The 22,548-nt window shown below is 37.8% G+C and overlaps 1 protein-coding gene across 1 annotated transcript in view; it reads right to left on the reverse strand.

Annotated features, from left to right (window-relative positions):
- Tfap2d (transcription factor AP-2 delta) overlaps window positions 1–22,548 on the reverse strand; it is a 55,805-nt gene that overhangs the window by 29,088 nt on the left and 4,169 nt on the right. The window contains exons 3-5 of the mRNA XM_027938283.3: window positions 21,642–21,702; window positions 11,703–11,868; window positions 11,409–11,527 (exon numbers count right to left, since the gene is read on the reverse strand). Of these exons, the coding sequence (XP_027794084.1) occupies window positions 11,409–11,527; window positions 11,703–11,868; window positions 21,642–21,702 (346 nt within the window). The remainder of the gene's footprint in view (window positions 1–11,408; window positions 11,528–11,702; window positions 11,869–21,641; window positions 21,703–22,548) is intronic.

Consider the following 22,548-nt stretch of genomic DNA (forward strand, 5'->3'; position numbering starts at 1 on the left):
ATTTGAGAATAGTTTCAAACCTGAATAAGACATTATGTTAAGTAAATTTTATTTATTTATTTGTACTGGGGACTGAACATACTTGCGAGCTCCATCTCCAGCCCATTTTATTTTGAGAGAGGGTCTTTCAAAATTTCTAAGGTTGACCTAGAACTCACAATCCTCTTAACTAACTGGAATTACAGACATGCAGTTCCATACCCAGCTAAAAATGCTGTCCTATAATATCAAACTGTAGTAAACCTAGAAAGCTGAGGGATGAAGTTCCTACATTTATTACAAGTTTTAAAAACTATTCTGAAAGGAATGCAGTCTATAATACTCACTACATCTCATAGATAGTTGTCTTAAAATCTGGTAGTTTCCCTAGTTTAATGATAATTTTCTTCAAACACCAACACTTCGTTTTTCAAAGCAATAGTTTGTTCCCCATTCAATTCCTACAATAAGCACAACACCCAATTTGTAATAGGTACTTAATAATATTTTTCATTTCTTACATGAAAAAGGTTTAAAATATTTTATTGGTTAATTCTGACAATAGTCTCAGAAGATATCCCCTCCAAATAACATAGTGCAAAACTAAAGCAAAAGAGACTTGCTAGAAAATTTAAATATGTATTAAAAGCTTATTAAAAAATAGTATGTAAGAGATGGGGATATGTTGGAATAACTTTCAGTTTACAGCTAGCAGCTAGCATCTATAGCAGCTCGGAGTGCTTGAAGAATCTGCACTCGTTCAGGCCTGATAGGAACGCCTGCAGGATGCTCTGCTCTGGAGAGCCGTTAGTGAAACCACATCCTTAGCACTTGTGGTTAGCATTGCCAAGCTGCCAGGCAAGGAAACTGATAGCCAGGAGCTTCAGGCATGGAACTCCTAACTTAGAAACCCCCTCCCCTAGGGACAAAGACCCTTCTTGATGATAGCAATATTTAGAGCATCCTCATAGTGTGGTTATATTAGGCATAAGATGATTGGCTTATGGATACTATCTTGCTTATGTATGATTGATGGGCATGCCCCACTCGAACCCTATAACAATGTATGCATTCCAAAAATAAACTGAGTACTGGACGAAGACCTGAGGTGGGTCTCTAGCCAGTTCTCTCACCAGCTCCTGGAGTCTGTGTGTTGATTCTGCATCCCTATCCCCCGCAACAAGATAGCTGAGCAACTAATTGACCACATCAGTGGTCAGATCTACAGCAGGGATATAGCTCAGTTGGTAGAATGTTTGTCTCACATGCACAAGGCCCTGAGTTGAATCCCTAGTACCAAAAAAAAAAAAAAAAAAATAGTATGTGACTCTATAAAAGGAGTCATTTAATTAAAGATTATGTTGAAGACAAGGCTTTTCACCATATTTCCACAATCTGGGGATTTACTTTAAAAATGGGAGTTAGGCTGGGGACTAGATCATGAGTGGAATACTTTGTCTGCCATGCACAAGTTCCTGGGTTTGATCTCCAGTACGATACACATGACCGTGCCTAGGTTTCAGCCATATCAGTTAATGTCTGGTGCTAGGGTCTGAACATTTTTTTTTTGAAAGCTCCTAAAGTAATTCTCTCAAACCATAGTTGAAAATCACGATCCTAAGGAGAAGAGAAAGCATTATGTACAGGTAGACTACACACTCTCCCCAAATGTGAGGATTCTGAGACTTACACAAAGGGAAGGCAGTCGCTGAGGAGTTAATATTGAAGTGTAAGAGCCTTTCTAGCTAGGTTCTTGAATGATGAGTTCTACCTTATTTGGCTGATGCAGTGTAAACTCCAAAAACAAAAGCGGATATGCGGTAGTTGAAGCAGAAAGAGCATTATTAAGGAAATAGTGAAAAAAAGTACTGAAAAAGCCAATTTGTACAGGAGGATTTGGAAAATGATAGTTTATTTTTCAAGTTAGTAGGGACATGATGGATTATCATTAAAAGTGTTGAGACAACTGGGTGGCCATCTGGAAAAAAGTTACATCTATACCATATATCCAACAACAAAACAAATTCCAGATGGATCAAAGATTTAAACATAAAAATAAAACTGCAAAGTAATTAAAGGATAACATGGAATAATTCATTTATAATCTTAAATTTAAAAGGCCTTTTTAAAGTAGTTTGTTATAATTGAAAACTAAAAGTAGGGAAACAAAATATATGACAAATATGATTTCATCAACATATATTTGCATCTACAGTTTAGCATGACAAAGACTCAAACAAACAAATGAATACCTTTTAAGAACTAAAGAACAAATGAAAGCCAGGGGAGAGGAGGTTTGCAACTCATATTACAGGCAAACATACACACACACACACACACACACACACACGTGTCGATATATATCAATATACATAGAAAAAAATGTGCACTTACAAATCAATGAGAAAATTATCAAAAATTAACCTAGAAACACAAAGTAAATGCAGAGACAGAAAGGTCATAGAAGTCTAAAAATATGTTCAACTTCCTTCTTAAAAGAACTTTTATTTCAACCCATCAAATTAGCAAAGATAAAACAAAATTGGTAGCTTCTTGAGGCTAGAAAATAAGGAAGTATTATATTAATTCTTATTACCCCTATTGCCAATAAGATTATAAGCTTACTGACAGTTTTGAGAAGAATCTGTCAAAAATCTATCAAAATTACAGGTGTAAATATCTTTTGATGTTTCAACACCATTCCTAAGAATTTCTTGAATAGATGTACTTATATGTCTGCATAAATATGTAAGTGTGAGGTTACTCACTACAGCATTATTTATAATAGCCAAAGAATAAAAACACCTCAATGGTATTTAGTAGAGGACTCATTCAATAAATTATGATACACTTACTCAATGTAACACAAGAGTGTTAAAAATAATGAACAACATGTAAGCACTAGAAAAGGAATGAACATGAAGATGGGTTGTAAAAAATAAAGTGCAAAGTCATGTTATAGAATGTTATTATTTATCTTTAAAATGAAAAAATTCTCTCTCTCTCTCTCTCTCTCTCACACACACACACACACACACACACACACACACACATCCTTGGCAGGAAACAGATAAACCAATATCATTTGTTTTTTTTTTCTGAGAAAGGAACTGAATGATTTGGGGGATGGAGAGAAAAGGAACTATTTCACTCTATACTCTTCTGTAAATTTGAATTTTGTATCATTTTTATACATTATCTAAAGTTATATTAATTATATTAATTAAAGACTAAAGGTATTCTTTACCCTGTCCTTAGATTTAATGCTGAATGTGTATTTTTTGTAACTTTTACATGAACAGTTCCAAAGCTTTGTTGCTCCATAGGGGTTAGGCCACTGTAAAAATAATTACAGTCTACAATTTGATTAGAATATCTATGAATTTTAACCAGAATAGCAGGAGCTTGCTAGCATAGTGGCAAAGGTTGCAACGGTGGCTGTTTTCCAAATATTCTAGTCCTCAAGTATCTGGTTCCAAAAGGGGAAAAAGGAAAACCAAAGAGGAAAATAAATGTAAACAATGGGGGAAAATATAGACTGAGTATTTGAAAAACACATTGGTTGCATCATAAACTTTGAAAGGGAGACCCACAGAAGAAAGCAAGCAAGTCACCATGTAGTCACATGCAGACACATGTGCTTTTTAGTTATGTCACTATTTGCAGAGTAAATAATTAGGTGGATTGTGTGGATGAGAACAAAGCAGGCATGGTAGGCTTGCATACATTTGCTTTCTGTGCCACGGACACTGTGAACATGAACAGGAGTTTAAGGACACTTCATACACACACAGTCAGACCTAAAGGCAGTTGTGTATTGTCCTATTTCTCCTGCCTCTATATTCAGGGGAGTGATATTAGAAAGTAAGCAAATAACTTAAGATATTCACTCTCCGATATGGTATTCATCTGTCCATAATATTGTATAATACAATTTTAGATTCATTAAGGCCAATTACTGAATCTTCATAAATTCTTAGGTATTAGTTAACAATATCTAATTGTTAGCTAATTAGTATTGCCAAAACAGATTCCTCTTTATATAAACTATTCTAAGCATTGAAGAAGAAATTTATTGATTAGGCAATACTTATTAATCTGACAAAAATAAAACTCATTTTCCAAAATATTTCTTAAAATGAGTAACTAAACTGCTAGAAGTAAATATAATATTGAGCCCAATTCTACTGGCAGCTCTGTGCCTCAAAAGATATTGCCAATGCATAGCATCTGCATGCAAAAGGCAACACCAACGTCTCCTAGAACTTGATCTCCCAGGTGGTTGAAAAACATGCACAAAAATTGGAACCATTACAACAAGGGTGGAATACACTACACTTTTCATACCATATACATTTTTAGTAGAAAGCTGAAAACCTTTCTCCCTAAGGTGAAACTAATGTAGGTACATAATGTCTGGAGAAGGACAGAGAAGAAACTATTTTGGGGAGGATGATTCTTTTAGATATATAAGGATTCCATGAGTTCCTCAAGAGTAACCATTTAGCTCTGCTAGTCTAAAAAAGGGCATTGCGAGAATATCAGCTTTGTCCTAAAATCCATAAGAAAAGTGACTAAAGCTGAGCATGCCCTGGACAGATGTTATCACCAACACATGGCAAAATGGTTCTAGTGCTTTATTCCTAAATCTCAAGCAGTGGACTGTACTTCTTCCTAAAGTCAAAAGTATGGATTGGTAGTATCAAGAGTACTTGTTGAAATACCACATCTATTCATTCATGACCAAGCTGGTTATTTTGTCCTTGTTCACTAGAAATGTGGTTCTGTAAACTCAGGATTAGAGACAGGGGGGACATAAGACCAAGTGGTAGAATTTTTTTTTCTACTGTGTTCTGGTGGCTTGGTGAGTAGAAAGAAGAATTTTTCAGGGTCATCTTTAGCTAAACTGGCATCTTTTTAAAGTACAAGTAACAGTGATACTTATTACAGGAAAGAAGAAGTTAACATTTATTGTTACTCTAACTTGGGGCAATTAAATGGCAGAAGGTAATCAGAATTCCAAAATAACTGTATCAAAAGATGCAAAAAAAGGTGCAGAAATTTTCCTAGGGGCAGAGAAGACCAAATTCAAGGTGAAAAATAGACACAGGGATGGATACATTTTTTTCTATTCTTTAGTTTATTTCTATTTCAATTCAGAAATAAATAGAGCATCACCCCACAATGCAATAGTTTATGATCCATGACACAAAAGCAAATCCAAATGGAAAATAACTGTGGGGCTACAAAATCAAAGACATGAATTCACATTCCATGGCACCCAATTATGTAATCTTATACAGAAGAGTTCATGTCTCTGAGCTTTAGTTTTCTCATTTGAAAATAATGATAAATTTCTTAAGCACTGACTTTATTCTGGGGACTATGCTAAATGTTTTGCAAACATTTTGACTTAATCCTTAGAACAACAATATGAAGACGGCACTATTAAAAACACTTCTTTATATATAAGGACCCTGATGGTTAGAGAGGCCCTGTGCCTTTCTCTATGGAAAGTTGTAGAAGTAAATCAAACAAGCTTATTTTACTATAGAAGCCACATTTTTAACTACTGTGTTCAAATGCCAATATGGTGCCAACTGTTTAATTAATGGCTTGTAGTTAATCCTACAAAAGACACAGTTGTGGGAGATACTGATGATAGACTATCACAATTTTATCTTTTCTTTATAAACCATAGAGTTGTTGCCAAAAGACTCTGTCCAGCTAGGGATTACATTTTCTAGCATACCCTAAACCCATCTATGTAATTAATGATGAGTTCTCATAGAATGTGAATAGTAGCAATAGGTTCAGTCCTGGCTAGAGTGGGTAAGATGGTGTGTGCACTTTGTATGATGCCTTTCTTCTCTGTGAGATGATTAAGTAGGACTCTTAGGACATAGAGAAGGGCATCGTTGTAGATGAAGAAAATTCTGGATCCTTAGTCTCTGAGTGAGACTGTAGCAGAAAGGAAGACCTTCAGTGAGGATTGTGATGAGGGAGAAATAAGCTTTTGTTGTGTTAAGGAACTGAAAATTTGAGGAGTGTTATAACAATTAGCATTAGCCTAATTATTATAGATTGTATGGTCTTTGTAAAAAAGGGAAAATGAAGTTCAGTCATGTTAAGTACAGATTAAAGTCTGACACTATTTTAGAAGTGATATTATTCCAGGTTGGGAAGGGAGCACTAGGCCAAGTGTTCATAGATTTTGCAAGTAGCATAACTAGTTCACCTTAGGTAAGGACTTTAGGGCCTAGAAATTTATGAATTTTTTTTTGAAGCTGAAGAAGAGCAACAGTAAGAAAGTGTTAAAACTTTTTATTTTAACCACAGTATTTGGAACTGGTGCCATTTCTTTTGCTGATGTGTATTTATACTCTCCATTGACTCACAGAACTTAAAAAGTACATAACACACACATACACACACCACAGATTTTTACCTCCTGTCACAACAAATGGACACTCAAGGTATTTATTACTAAAGAGAATAAATAAACTATGCCTTCTGGACCATGAATAATGCCTGAGAATGGTACATGGACTTTTCTAAAAGCAGCAAAATGGTTCTAAGAAAGCATCTCATGCACATGAACAGAACTTCCTCCAAGCAACACTCTACAATGTTAGACACCATGGAAAACCACAGGGGAGGAGTGATGGACAGCATTGACTGGATCACTGACCACCAGCTCTGCAAAGGTTGTTCCAGAGTGAAATGCAGGGGGAAGCTACAGAACATGCCAGTTCAGAACTAGTAAAAATATAGCAAGACTGTTAGAACTAGAACAATATTATTGGCCAAATTCTTTGAATGCTTTCTAGAGATAGAGTGTTTCCATTGCAGAAAAGTCTGGAAATTTCCTGATGTCTCCTCAGGAAGATAAATGCATTAGGTTAAGCAATGCTAAGCCACCACAGATTCCAGAGAATGATGTCTCTCTGGTGTTATAGACACTAGAACGGAATTAGGAAAAATTAGAGTAGTGTGACTAACAAGGAGAAATGTAGAGAACAGACTTATAAGAAAATAGGGTAAGAGAACTTGGGCATAAATGATAGTTATATACTGAAACTTTAGGTGAAGACATATGGTTGAAAAGGGAGTAAGATCAGGTATTACATTCATGGGACTCCAGATTGAAATATTTTTATGTTGTTTCCATTAAATGTTCCATGTTATGTGACCATCCCATCCCCCCCCACACACACACAAAAAAACCACTCAAAATGCCTGCCTTATGAAAATAATCACTTTTCAAGAAGTTTGATAAATTAAAAAGAGTCTGACATATTGTTCTAATCAGTTATCCCATTGCTTACAAGCTATGATGATATTTGCAGCAGAGATGTGTTGAATTATTAAAATATATTACAGAATTACATTAAACAGCCCTGTTTTATAAATTCCCCAAATAACCTCTTAAAATAATTACTCCAAAATGTGGAATCAAGAACAATGCTATGGGATGGAAGTATCAGTAGAATAAGTCTACTTAATAGAAACGTAGAAAAATTGTTTTTAAAATAATTTAAAACAAAATGATTAAAAATCCAAGGTGAGCATGGAAACCCAAGAATATCCTGCAAAGTCAGTAATGGCTGTTTTTGAAAAACAAGTGTTAATTTGCTAATTTGAATACCCATCATGAAACACCTTACTCTTTACTGATGGGATCTTTATAAAGATTATATCATCTCTGCATTGAGAGCTTGTTATGGCTATAAAGTTATGGAAATTTGAACTTCATTGGATTTATTTTTACATCTGATCTATCAGAAATAATGTCAATTGAGCATTTTTCTCACTTGTTTCATGTACTGTACCAAAATGTGGGGAGATGATTGAACACTAGTAATGTATTGGGTCACCAAGCTGTTTGAGAAACTAATATTCTCAGCTTGGCTAGGCTACTCTATATGAATTTTAAGAAACACTTTAAAAAGAATCAAAATTACTTGCTATTGGTGATTAAAATGCATATATGTGTTAGTGTAGGAAATTCAGGTGGTAAAGCAGGGATATCAATAAAAAACTGAAGAAAAAAAAAGAGTAGTGCTCTTTTCCACAAACTTTATGTTTTTAAGAAAGCTGATGGAACATTTAAAAAAAAATGTTGTTTTAGATGGAAAGAATACTCTTATTTTATTTATTTACTTTCATGTAGTGCTGCTGAGAATCAAACCCAGTGTTTCACATGTTCTAGGCAAGTGCTCTACCACCTAGTTATAGCCCCAGCCCCTGATGGACCATTTTTGATGACTAGGAATCTAGTTTCAAAATTTCCAAAAAATATCTAAAATGTTGCTGGCTCTTACAAAAATATTTGACTAAGGAGAAAAAATATATCAACCATAGGCATGTTCAATTCAAGGGATCATTTATCAAATGGTAAATATGATAAACTGTACAAACAGAACAAACTTCAGATCCTTTCTGGATCTAAAAGGATCAAAGTCCCAGAATTGTTAAAGAAAAGCATCAACTATTTAAGTGTCTCAGGAGACTGATAAATCAGTGTTGGGTTTCCGTTTCTCTGTGTACATCCAACCCTGCCTGCAGAAGTTCAAAGGCCAGGAGCCTAGTGCAGAACATGGCATTGCTGTCTGGAAAAGAGTTTTCAGCCATTGCCACCAAACCAACTGAAATATGGGGAAGAATAGGTACAGGAGAATCCTCAACATTGAGGCTGTTCTTCCTGTCAGCCCAGGGTTATAATGAAGCCAGTTCAGTTTACATGAAATATCCATATTCTTCTGATATTAGGTTCTCCTCATGTCTTAATGTAACTGGTAGTTTTTGATACTATTGGTCATGAATCCTGACCTTAATAGTGACTTATGAAAATTCGGGAATTTACAATTAGCATTTGAAAAGAACACAAAATAAAAAAAAATCAAGAGTATTGTCCAAACTTGTGGAACTTTAAAAATTGTACATGAAAATAAGTTTGAGGGTCATAATACAAGGGCCCCTGAAGGATGCAAAATGTCCCTTTGTCCTTAAACCTCTGTTCCAAAGTTCCACCAAAGTGCCTGGAATTCATCACTAACAGATTTGATTGTCTACATTATGAAGTTTTGAGGGATTTCAATAAGCACTCAATTAAAATCTTAAGTTTCTTTATCCCAGGTTTGTTGTTAAGAGTGAGCCAGAGCCATATGACTAGAACACAAGCAAGGCACTTTTGTGATAGGGAAGGTATGATCAAAGACCCCAGGGATCATTCTAGGATTTCATATTTGATCCGTACCCATTTGGTTAGTATGAACAGATGATTCCTATACAGGATACCCCAGTGCTCATGACTAACTTGAAATCAATAAGGATAATTGTGAACATACTCTCTATGGATCTTCTGTGTGTACTGGCCAGTACTTTCAAGACACTCAGGAGAGAGGTCTTTTTTTGAGATCTTTACTTTTCATAAAAGTTGCAAATTTTATGAGAATTCATAGTCAATCTATCCTGGGAAGTGAAAAGAATCCCAAGAAGCATCAGTTTTACTTAAATATTATCATTCATCAGAATCACCTGGAGAGTCTGGTCATACCCCACACTGAATTTCAATGAATTCGGTGATGGGGCCAAACCACTTTTAAACACACCTTCTCATTTGATTTTTCCACATTGTTTGGTTTGAGAATAATGACCATCTACATGTGTTATTGGTTTGTTTTTTGTTTTTGCAGTATCAGGCTTCAGAGATGCTAGGCAAGTGCTCTACTGTGAGCCACATCACAGACATTTTTAATTTTATTTTGAGACAGGGTCTCACTAAGTTGCCTAGGCTAGTAGAGAATTTGTGATACTTCTGCCTTATCCTCCTGTGTTGCTGAGATTATAGGAATGCACAATCACACCTGGCTCCACATAAATTCTTAAATTTCCTTTATTCTATCCTCAACAAGTGTTTTGTTCTTTTTAAAAATAGCTATAATTTTAATATTTTTATTTAAATTGAGCAGGAATCCATCTCTCTTTAGAATCAAATGATGATGATGATGATGATGATGATGATGATGATGATAATTACTATTATTTTACTTTGCTCTTCCTCAGTCCTCCCAGCCAACATGTGTGGATAAGTCAAGTCACCCTACCATGGGTCAGCCCTCAGTATCAACAAGCACAGGTAACACAGCACAAGATCTAAACATCATAAGTTGTGTATCATTTAACCATAATACTTAGGACAAAAAATTTGGAATATTTGCAAATCTCTTACCAGTTGACGTCTCTAATATGAAAATCCAAAATTCTTCAAAATCCTTGGAGCATCATGTTGGAATTTTAAAAAGTTTTGAATTTTGGAAAATTTCAGATTTTGAATTTTTGAGTAAGGGATGCTCAACCTATAAGAGTAACTCTTACTAAATATGTGTCACAAATAATATTGTGATTGTTGTCATTATTGCTATTAGCACATAAGACAATTGTTAGTAGCACAATCCCTAAAGCAATTTTCTCAAGATAAATGTAAATATCTCACTAAATTTTAACGTTGAACAGTAAATATTATGTATTAATAATATAGAAAAAAGTCAAGATGTTTGTTTTTGTGTTTCGGTCACTTACCACTCTCTATAGTACCATATTGGCTAATAACCAATGGTAGAAAAGTGTCAAAGGTGCATTCAGGTGAGGCTTAGCACAAAAGGCCCCTGCCACTCACATTTTAAACCATAGCCTTCTGGGTTATGAAAGAACTTTTCTTTGACATTAAAAAACTACCCCCACAAAGTTTTTTGCTAAGTACCTAATAATTCTCCTTAAAAGAAGATTGTATGAGAAAGTGTAAAGTTTAGTCCTTATAGAATAAAAAAAAAACAAAGGAGAAGATGTAAATTGTGAAAAAATAACTTCTGGGAATTTTTTTCCACCTCTCTCTCTCTCCCACTAGCTAACCTTCACCTTTCTGACTCAACGTATCCCACCATAAAGCCATGGAACTTCACTGTGCTTCAAGAGATATCTACTAGGATTAACACAATGTACTTATGCCCTTAGTATCATGCCTAGACTTCTGTGAATTCTTCATAAAGAATTATTTATACTGCAGATCATGTTGTGCTGAATTATAATAAATTAAATCAGATTTGTCTATACTCTAAAATAATAAAAATGAAATAGATAGCCAGTTTTTTGTTGCTATTCTTTAGCAAATATTTGGAGAATATTCCATTGTCTTCCATTGTCTTCTTCCCTAATACTGCTAAAATTAGTAAGTTAATTAACATCCTATGAATAATTTAAGTCTTATATTAAGCCAAATTTAATCATCATTGCCAAGATTAATTAGGAAACTCACCTGTAACTATGCTTAATAGCATAAAAAAGTAAAATAACATAATCTAAAAAACCTGACTATCAAAGAATTTTCGACCTTCCATCATTGCTTGACAGTACTGAAAAAATCATACCTTCAACTAAGGAAGTAAGGAGAGTAACATTGGCTGCTTTCCGTCTTCCTGCTGGCAAATTTAAGCCAAGTCTATCCAGTTTCTCTCTCAGGCAGCGGCCTCCATTCTTGGATTTTGCTCTGTCCAACAACAAATAAAAAATAGGTTTTGAAAGTTCACATTCTGGAGAAAATTGTGAGAAGACTTGACGACATGGAGAATACATTGGGTGGAAGACATAAGGACTGAGGGTTGAAGGTGTGGCATCAGTAGTTAGCAGACAGACAGACAGTGCTGAAACTAGTGCTAACTTACCTTCTCAAAATGCCTCCCAGGAGTGAAGCATTGAGGCACTCAGGTGGTGAGAGCCGCCTCTTTACCTCAGCAATGGTCACCTTGTATTTGGAAGTAGAACTGAGAAGGGACAAACGACCAGGAACAGAGCAAAACAAGTCTGTGGGGTTGACCACACAGGTGCCACCTTGGGAGGAAAAAGTATATTACATGTTAGTGAAGGCAGGAGAAGAAAAGTATATGAGAGGCAGTTAATATCAAGGGACCACTTGATATTAAGTAGTACGTGACAGCAATTGTACTTATAAATCACCCACATTATCTCAGAGAGCTCCTTTGAAGATGTCCTTCCGAATGATAACCAGAGTTTAGTCTTTTCAATATCACACAGAAAATGGTTGTGAGTATACAATGGTAATTTTAGAGAAAATTGGCATCTTTTGGAATACAGCCTGGCTCACCAGTCACACCAAGAAACACTTCAATTAATTAAACACCTCTATTAATTGAAAACCCCAATTCTAGTAGTCAACCACATGAAAGGTAAGTGTTATTTATCCATGGTTGTATCTTTATGTGTACACACACATACATGGATAGAAACTTTTTATGCGTAATTTATTTTCTTTTCCAAAATGTTTGAGAATTCCATCTCCTTTCCCTCATCCATCTAATAATTAAAGGCACCACAGTCATTCAATCTTGACATATTACTAAAAATAATCTGCTTATAGCCAGAAACTTCTAACCCATACAGGCAATGACAGGTCAAATTCTTTTATTATGTGTAAACTGGCACACACAGGAAAATATACCACAAGATCTGAACATGGTAACAATGTCAGTTATAAATAATATTATTGCTGTGGTTGTTTTTATTATTACCATTAGAGTGAAAAGCAAAGGGAACTATTAATAGCAAAATCATCAAAGGAATTTTGACATGCTGGAGTTTTGGGAACAGAAGATGTCTATCTCCAGGGTCCAAAAAATCCCTTCAGCTTTACCTTCCTTCAGGTACAGCACAGGATATTCTGTAATCTCACCCACTGAAGTAGACTTGAGGACCTAAGGGGATTTATCAGTGAGGAAAGTTCTTGCTGGCAAATTTCTCACTCACTGTAAAAATTCTAGGCCAATGTCCCCCTTGCTAGGATGGTGGCTTTATGTTCTAGAACTGCAAGCCTACCTCATCTTGCTTTGAGCCTTATGAGGAAAGTTTTTAAGGTTTAGTGGTGAATTCAAATTCAAGTTGGTTTTTCTGAGCATGCTATGGCTTTTTTTTAAGTTATGGGCAATCTTGAGACACGTTTCCAATAAAGGATTGAGTTCTATGAGTGGAAAAAAGAAAGAAAAATGGCAAAAAAGTGTGGTCCAAGATCTTTTTTACTAAAAATGTGGTCCTCAAAAGATAGCATCGGAACCAGGCATAATGGCACATGCCTGTGATTGCAGCAGGTTGGGAGGCTCAAGTTTGAGGCCAGTCTGGATAATTTGTAAGACCCTGTCCCCCCCACCTATATATATATATATATGATATAAATGGGCTGGAGATGTAACTCATTGATGGAGCACTCCCAGAATGAATGAATGAACGAATACATACATACATAAATAGAGGCAGAATTGACAGGAAGAGATCTGTTAGAAATGTAGAATCTCAGAATTTCTGTCAAAATTTGCACTTTATAAGACCCCCTGTTAGTACATATATTCATTGAAGTTTGAGAAGCACCAGACTAGGACTCTCCACTTGCTTCCCAGGTAACTCCTACCATGTATTACTAAGCAGCACAGTGACTTATATGAGGGGAGTCTCTGGCAGTCAGATTTAGGCATGTTCCTTTGCATGGAAGCCTAAAGAACCTGGACAACATTTAGAAAGACAGAAGGACCCCTGACAGGGAAGGAGAGGGCTAGCTAACCTTGCCCTACTTTTAAACTATTTACACCTCTGCAATTTGGGGAATTATTCCTGGCTGTTTAATTGTCATCCAAGTTTTCTTGGAAAGTGCTAAAGACCAAGGTCTTTCTCCTTAAGTATTCTAAGGCTGTCAGTATCCCTGAATGACCCCTAAAACAAAAGGTAAGACATTCAGAGTGTCAGCAAAGGCTCTCCAGGCTGCAATATATTTATATTTATATTTACATTTAGCCAAAATTTTCATGCCAGTTCCTGGCACCTATTTTCAGTTTCACATCTGAGAAGTCATAACCTCAACTGCCAAACTCAGGTCCATTGCGTGGAGTCAAACTTGTAGCCCACACCACAGAAGACTATAACTCCCCTTCTTCAGGAGATGAAAACATAAATCCACCTGTGCTTTTGCACTTCACATTCCCAGAGAGGATTTTAAGCCAGTAAATAACAACAATCATAGTAAAAACAAATTCCCAGATTCCTGGGTCTGAGGTTAACAGTCACTTTCATTAATGCTTTACCTTGGTACCTATAGATCCAAAATGCACTTAAAAAAAAAATAAACAAAGGTCACTTTTCAAAAGTTGAACAGGAAAGCAAAATGAGTATAAATAAATTTGCTGTTTAGAGTCATACTGTGAGAATCATGGCTCTGATTACTTTAGGATTTAGGTTAGTGTGAAGAAAAATATTAAACATCAAGAATAAAAATCGATGTCTATATTCAAAATTCACATAGCCCTCTCTAGAAAAGGTACTTACCCACAGTCATATGAATAATAAGTAAATTTATATTCTTCCATTAACATTCCTCTCTCAAACACTAGCCAGTATATATTTGAGGGAAAAAGGAATCTCACCCAATCAGTCCCAAGTTTATTATGAGTGGGAGAAGAAAGCATTTGAGCAAATATACATATGATTTTGCTAGCTGCTAAGGAAGGAGAAGGACACAATTTAGAGTGTTCCCCTCTTTTTAGAACTTTTTTCTCTTTAATGTTCAGTGTGTTAGACACCAGATTTAAAGAAATGCCAATGATCATCATTTTTGTAAAAGAAGTTAAATAAAATTCTTTTCCATTAGAAAACTACCACCTTTTTGACAAAGTGAATGCCATGTGCTGAAAGCCAGCTGCTCCCAGCGATACCACTGAGTCTGCTACCTGGTAATGTGCTAACTCCCTGGGCCCTGAGACTTTTCTACATCCAGTTTGGGTTTCTGGCTTATGCTCAAATAGGCATGTATTAGGTAAATTACACAGGCTGCATATTAACAGTATGCTTTATGCACACACAAATTGCCTGAAGGATTTATTTTGTATTCAGGATTAGCCATCAACTCTAGAGTCTTTTATTTTTTATGTCACAGCATCTTTAAAGGGAATTTCTGTTGCTTTGATACTTGGCATTGCTGCAGCCTTGGGGAACTCTCTTGTTCTGGCTAAAGATTTGGCAACTTGTAGAGTTTACAGCAACTTGGGGAACCTGATATCTTTCTTTTCAATGTTTCACTTTTTATGGAGGTAGGAAAAAGTCAACATAACCAAAGTTTTGCATTTGCAATGACGATAGTGAGGGGTTAGTTCTTCTCTATGGGGACCCAGACTACAGATGGCATGATGAGACCTCAGAGAAGGAAAGTCATAAAAGAGTGGACCTCATCAAGCTATAAACAAGGGTTACTGGCTGAAGTTCATCATGGTACCTTTGTTTCATGTCAGCTCTCATTGAGTTATGTGGTCTCATTTTTTATTCAGCACCCTAGTTAGGGATGTCTTTGCAGCCAGAACCAGAGTGTTCATGCAAGATTCCAGAGTTCATCTCTTTTCCATTAATAGTGCACAGAAGCAATAAAGACATGAAGGTCACTATTTTCAAAGTTGGAAACAAGACTCCCTAGTTCCAGTGATATTGCAAACTCTAATGAGCAGCTATAGCAACAATGTAGAAATCAAGAATTATATACTCAAGGTCACTTGTCTAGTTTATGACTTTAGAAAAAAGGAATAACTTTGCCAAAGCAAAAGGAATAAGCTAGCTAAAGATTGTGGGGGTGACAAAACCAGGCACAGAATACATCAATGCAGATCCTTCAGCTGTCATACCTTGTTAGATCCTGCACAGTCTGAAGAAGGTTGGGATTACACTCTTCTTGGCAAATCTGGGGACATCTGTCCTTGTGTCTGCAGGCACACTATGGAATGTTGTAAAAAGTACTGGGCTACAAGTACAAACTTGGTCAACTAGCGACCCAAGCATCTTGGAGAGTAGTTATCTGGGTCTCAATCGATCTGAAATATGAGGTTGTTCACAACTGCTCTACTTATCTCTCTAGCTGATGAGGAGGGAAAATGGGAATTGAAAGTGCGCACGCGCGTGCTCAGTTACCTGAGCAAAGGCTGCCCAACACCGCTATTGTGTTGAGCAATTTACCACGTCGCAGGGTGAGATCTGAGGCGCTACATTAAAACCACCCACCCTCTGCATTGCAATTGAACAGGAAAGCCAAGCTCTAGCGACTGGGACAGCTTTTCCTCTTCTCATCCCCAGCAATTAGGGCAGAGGAAAGAGCGGCGGCTGCCTCCAAGGAGCTGTGGTTCCCTGGGCGCGCCGAAAGCGGCTTCTGAGCCACAAACTGGTCTCACCGCCCTCAAGCCCCTCTCTAAGAACACACCCAGCTGCGTTAAGAGGTCCCCAGCGCTCTCCAGGTGCGATCAATACTTCCTGTCGAGCTTCTGGGCGCTGGGCCCAAGCGCGCAGCCTCTCCAAAGTCGCTGCACCGCCCCACTCATCGCCGCGTTGGTGTTGACATAATTAGACCAAATCTTGGGAGCAAAATAAATGTTCTGTTCGCCTTACAGCCAAACAGATGTTTACAATTCAAATGAAAGAAATACAAACGGCAGGGATTTTTTTTCTTCCCCTTCTTCATCTCCAGTGATCGCTCTTTTTTTTTTCCCTGACACATTAAAAATGTGTAAGCGATTACAAGAGTTTCCTGTCCTTATTAGTTCTGCAGCTGCATTTCTGCGAGGTGTGCTGCGCGTGTGAGCTGGGTGGGGTAGTATCGTTCTCTGGGCTGCTTCTCCTCTAGCCTTTCTCCCTTCTCAATCCTCCTCCCACATGTGACCTCCTCTCCCCAAGGCAGCAGATATTAATTGTAATCAAACCGCAATGGGGTGGGTACTTAATTGCCATCTAGTTGGCCTTTGATGATGGGTCATAACGGATAGTACTGTTCGGAGGAGGGATACTCCGATTACAGGTATAACGGGATTACCATGGCTGAATAAATTCCTCCCTGTGCAGATTCCCGGCAGAACAAAAGAAAGGGAGGTTTGCACCCAGACAATGGCTGGTTTAATGGTGGTGGTGTACGTTATGGTGTGTGTGGAGGATTAATCTCCATTCCCCAATGCACAGAGTGCTTTGGATTTTGGTGAGTTTTCAAGCAGTAAAGAAACCGGGAGAGAAGATAGCAGACTATGGGAAAGTACCCCCCACCACCACCACCAAAGTCCAACAAATCAGGCCTCTGGGTACTTTTATACACAAGTTTTAGAATTCATATAATAGAGATTGAACTTCAAATCTGTTTTAGGGGAATAAGGCAGAAGATGAGGCTCAAAGTGTATTTCTGGATCGTTCTCACCTACAAAGGTTGAATCACAGAAAGGAATTCTGGCGACTTCCAGGAAAGAGAGATTCAGGGTACCTGCTTTTTTACTGGGGGCAGGGGTGGAGTGGGGGTGCTAACAAAGAAGAGGAACAAGTCTTCCCACCCTTGATTTTTACCCCTTCCAGGAGCTGCTGAAATGGTCACTGATTCTTTCCAACCGGGGACTCCAAGGTTCAGGCCCTCTAGAAACCCAAAGCAGCCAGAGAAGGAGCATCCTCCTGCTCAAGGAGTATGTGAGCCGCCACAAGGGCGGCAAAATAGGGGAAAGCGTTCAGTTCCATCCATCCTATTATTGGCAGTCAGGGCGATTGAAGCTAAAGCAGCGTTTCAAGGCAACATTATTTAAAAAATTAAATCAGATCTGACAATGTTTGTCCTCAGCGTAAATGCCTCCGCCTCGGAGTGCCAGTCACCTCTAAGCGATCTGACAAACTCCAGCTCGCTTAAAACGTGCAGAGTTCAAATCATATTAATTCCCCAAAAATGTTTTGATTCAAAGTAGTTTGTATTTTGTGTAGCCACGGGCAATAGGGAAAGCGTTCCTGCCTGCCAGTGGCCGGGTCCGCTCCCTCTCCGCGTGGCCCAGAGGCTACAGCGGTATTTAAGCTTCTGAAATTAGCCTGGGGCTGCAAGGCAGAATGATCACAAAGCGAAACAAGGGCGCTTCCCCTCTTCACTTTTTTCATCCCCCCCGCTTTTTTTTTTTTTTTTTCCATCCCGATTTCACAAAAGAGACCAGGGCCAAAATGTCACTTTCCACCCACATATGGAAAGGCTGAGTTTACTCATCTCACCTCTATCCTCATCTGAAGGCCACAGTCCCCTATCCAATTGAAACCCTACCCTGTTTGATTCCAATCTGGATCCATTATTAGCTTCCTCCTCCTCGTCGTCGTCATCATCAACATTGTTCACTTATTATTAACGTCTGAGCGAGAAATGAAAGGGACCAGCGGCTGACAAAGGGAGGGGTTTGGGGTGGGGGGGTAAGGAAGATTCACCGGGAAAAGAAGAGTGAGTTTTCCTTGCTTCCTTCTTTCCTTCCTTCCTTCCTTCTTCTTCTTTTTTAATGATTAAAAACATAGACGACTCCTGTAAATAGAAGCCTCATTTCTTCAAGAGATGCCTTTTGAAACCCAGTATCTGAATATTCAACGAAGGCAAAGCTCCACTCTGTACGTACAACATTAATATGATCTCTGCAGAATTTGCTACTCAGAAATATTAACATATCAAAGCCAACGCCCGAGGCGAAAGAAGCTATCGATACTGGAGCACAGGGTAAAGTAAAGATTATTGGTTCTGATGGTTGGAGTGGAGGAGCTGCGGGCAAAATCGCGCACACCATTAACCGAGAGTGAGCGCGCAGGGAGCTGCGCCTTCGAGGCGGTGGCAAATATTTTATCTAGGTGGTAATTACCTTGCTGATAACTCCTCTTCACGCATTTTTTTTTTTTTTTGGGGGGGGATATCAGGCTCTCATTATAGGCCCAAAACAATGTTTTCTACTTAACAAAGTGAATCAGAAAATGGCATGTTGCTCTTTACAAGTAGCCAAATTTAAGATAACTAAAGGCCCCTAACTCCTTCTCCCCCTTGCAAATCAGGATAGTTTCATCATGATGAACTCATTTAAACTACACAGGCATGTATCTTTCTTCAAGAAAAACACTCGAAGGGGTCTTTGAAAGTGAGATTTATTTTTCTTGCAATGTAAATTCTGGATACCACTAGAAATGCAAATTTATCCAAGAATTTGGCCAAAACCAGAAAACAGTAGAAAAGTTGTGTTTTTCAAGAAATCCTGTTTTATACAAGGAAGTATCTGTAAAGTATGGATTGAAAAATAAACACATTCTCATCTAAACTGTAAGACAACACTGGGTTACTTGAGGGACTGCAGAAAAGCAGAGTTCTGGAATTAATGTCCTCCTGATTTTTGATGGACAAAACTGATCTAAGCTATTGATATTTGGAGTCCTATTCATAACTGTGACCATAGAGAGAAGGAGCTTCCTAAGAATTTCTTTAAAAATAAAAGAGTCCTTAGATAAGGGGCAGGGCAGGGTCTGACAAAACATATATCCCTTCCTTGATATCCACTTTTAAACTGTCATGAATATTGATAGTTTCAGGGTAAACCAATGCATATAGACATACATCTTTCAGGGTTCAAACAGGTTAATTGGCCTTTCTCTAAAACATGTGAAAATGAAATAAATTCGGCAGCTAAAATTTGAATTCTTCGAAGTGGAGGATTAAGGTTTAGTCTAACAATACAGACATAAACACCAAGTGACATTTCCTTTATCTTTGGAGTTATGCTGTTTTCCTACAAAATCAACCTTTTGTTTCAAAAAGCAGGTTAAGAAATGCTTTTTAACTTAAAAAATAGGTATTGAGTACTACAAGAAAAATAAAACATCACCTATGGAACACAATTTCTGTGGCTCTGGAAAGACCTCAGCTTGCACCTTGTAGATTAAATCTTTTGCATTTCTTTTCTCTTAAATCTCTTAAATCTTTTGCATTTCTTGGAAGGATGCTAACCTGTGAGGGGATATCACCTAAACCTTTCTATGCCAATTCAACTGATTCCACACCCGAGGCCTCCCATCCTCATCCTTGAATAATCTCCACCCTCTGTCACCTAGTGTGCAATAGGATGTAATTTTCAAGCATCAAGGAAGGCAATCTTAGTACGGAACCGCATGGAAAAACGGTAGTAGCGCGAGCTACTCCTCTCTGAGGAGCCGGTTGCGGTCCCTAATTAGTGGCGCTGTCCTTCAGCACCACCGACATCTCTGTGCGCCCAGAGCGCTGGGCCTCACCTTTAGTTTTGCCTGCCCCAAATGATCCCAATCAGCACGTGAGTCTCACGGGTCCCCCTTTTTACTATGTAATTTTTACCTGCCCAATAGTATATATGTTTAATTTTTATATTCACTAGTCTTGGGCCTATTTCATATCATTACAATATGCCTGAGTACTGGCAAGCTTAATATTGCTCATAACAAACAAACAAAGCAAAACAAAACACCCAGAATTGTGCAGAGCAATATCAGACATTTTTTTAAAAATAGTTTTTAAATATCTGAAAGGTGAAACAAGTGCTGAATAGCTCTTTTAAATTTAACATAAACTCCAAACATACACGGCAGCAGTAGCCAAGTTCGAAAAGTAAAACACCCTTTGTTTTCTTTCCTCTTGAATTTAAGTGTTCATATTGCATATTGCTTCAGGAGAGCTACAGTTTAAACACAAAAGAATCTTCTGTTTCTAACAGCACATGTCTCTCTTCAGAAAAATCAAATCATTCAAGAAGTTTTCAAAGAAATAGGGAGTGACTGGAGCACATTAATTTGGTACCATCAGAAGTAACTCAGTTTTAGTGGTTTGGTTACTAAAGACAATTGTGGCCCTGGAGCAGGAATTAGTCCTGGTGAATAGGCCACATCTTATTAATTCGTATGAAGTTGGGATAACAGCTGGTCCCTCTTGCCTTGTGTGCTCCTTGGGTTACTCAGCATGCTAGAAAAATAAACTTCAGAGGCTCTGGGTACAGTTAAGCATGGAAGCCAGCAAAATCTGCAGTGCCTTGAGGCCCTGTGAATGTCATAGTTCAAAACCTTTTGTCAAAACGGAACATCTGAGATGCAGCCCCCTTCAGTGCTTGAGCTGAAAGCAACAGCTCTCTCCTCTTCTCTCGCCTTCCCCCCACCTTCCAATTCCATGGGTAACTCTGGATTCAGATGTTTTCCTCAACAGATGGGAACAAGAAAGCTTTATCCGGTACAGTTAACACTACCGCCTCCTCCCACCCTCCCTTAAAGAAAGAAATGTTCTGGACATTTAGAAAATAAGGCAGCTACAATATTGGTGTTTCATTAGCCTCCTCTAAAGCCTCAATGATCTAGCCTTTCACAGAATCCCTCAAAGCCTCAAGCTAACACCATCACCGCAAAAACTCAGGCTGTGGCTGGCACATTAGAGCTAAAAGAGACCAGAAATTCTGCTCGGGGATGTGGTATTGATGATTGGGGAAGGGGGTGTGAAAAGTTGGGTTTTTTTTTTTTCTTCAGTTTTTCCCCCCCCTCTTCTAACTTTGATTCTGTCACTTCTGTGAGGAGCAGCAGATATTGCCTAGCACAGTCTCTTGGGCTTAACCTGTGTTCAAGCCTCAATGGAAGAAAGAAAAATGTTAAATGTGAATATGCCTGTATGGAACTTGAATAACTGACTAAGAGTAATTGTTTTCTTAATGAGCAGACAAGAAATTCAATGCTTAAAACCACACCAGATCTTCAAAGCAAAGTAACAGATAAGAGGAGAATGTTTAGAATAAAATGTTCTTACTTACCTCTTCTTATCACTCCACCTTGGCCATTAAGAACGAGCCCACACTGGGCTTCCACAGAGCCCTTAATAAAAGAAAAATAAAATAAAATCACTGAGATATGATAGGTATGGTCATGTGGGTAGTTTTTCAGACTGGTCCATCCCTCAACCCCTTCTCAGTAGACCTGTGAAAGCAATCATTGAGCTAGGACAAGGTAGCCAGAAAACATTTTTAAGAAAAAAAATGCAAGAAAAACCACAATCTAAAAGTTGTATAAATTTTAAGGTATGCATTTTATATCACCATACAATATTGTACTTCAAAGTGCCTGAGAGCCTTTCATGTTGGCATCAGAGAATGAGAAGCCCTTTGAGTCTTCATCAAGGCACATAGAATATATACAGAGAGTGTACTCAGCACTTTACGAGGGGAGAAAATTTACCTGGAGATCAAGTCTGGGGTTGTGGGTTTCTTGGGAACACATAGGAGCTATTTCACATGCAGGAATCAAGATGTGTATGTCAGGGTTCTGTTTTACCCAAAGATAAAAACATCCTATATGCTACCCAAAATGGGCCTTATGGAGGAAATACCTTCAAGTCCACTCATTGTAGATCTTCAGGCTCCTAATGCATTGAGGAATCACTTGAGCTGGAAAGGTGGAAAGGATTTGCTGATTTTTGATTACAAAAAAATAAATTTTTTTCTGCATCTGTCTTTTTTTCCCCCTAACTCAAAATGTGTTAAAGGCTCATTTTCCTTTACAAACAAACGAGGTATTGGACATGAAAGAGGCCTTGAAGGGTGTTAACCTACCCAACAGCCCGTGAAGAGTTAAGTAAATGCGGAGAGAGTCGGTGCATAATAAAAACCCACTTTACAAAACAACCTTTACAGCCCTGGCTCCCTTTTTGCCTCCCCATTTTCA

The sequence above is a fragment of the Marmota flaviventris genome, chromosome 6, assembly GCF_047511675.1.
Source record: "Marmota flaviventris isolate mMarFla1 chromosome 6, mMarFla1.hap1, whole genome shotgun sequence".
Lineage (NCBI taxonomy): Eukaryota > Metazoa > Chordata > Mammalia > Rodentia > Sciuridae > Marmota > Marmota flaviventris.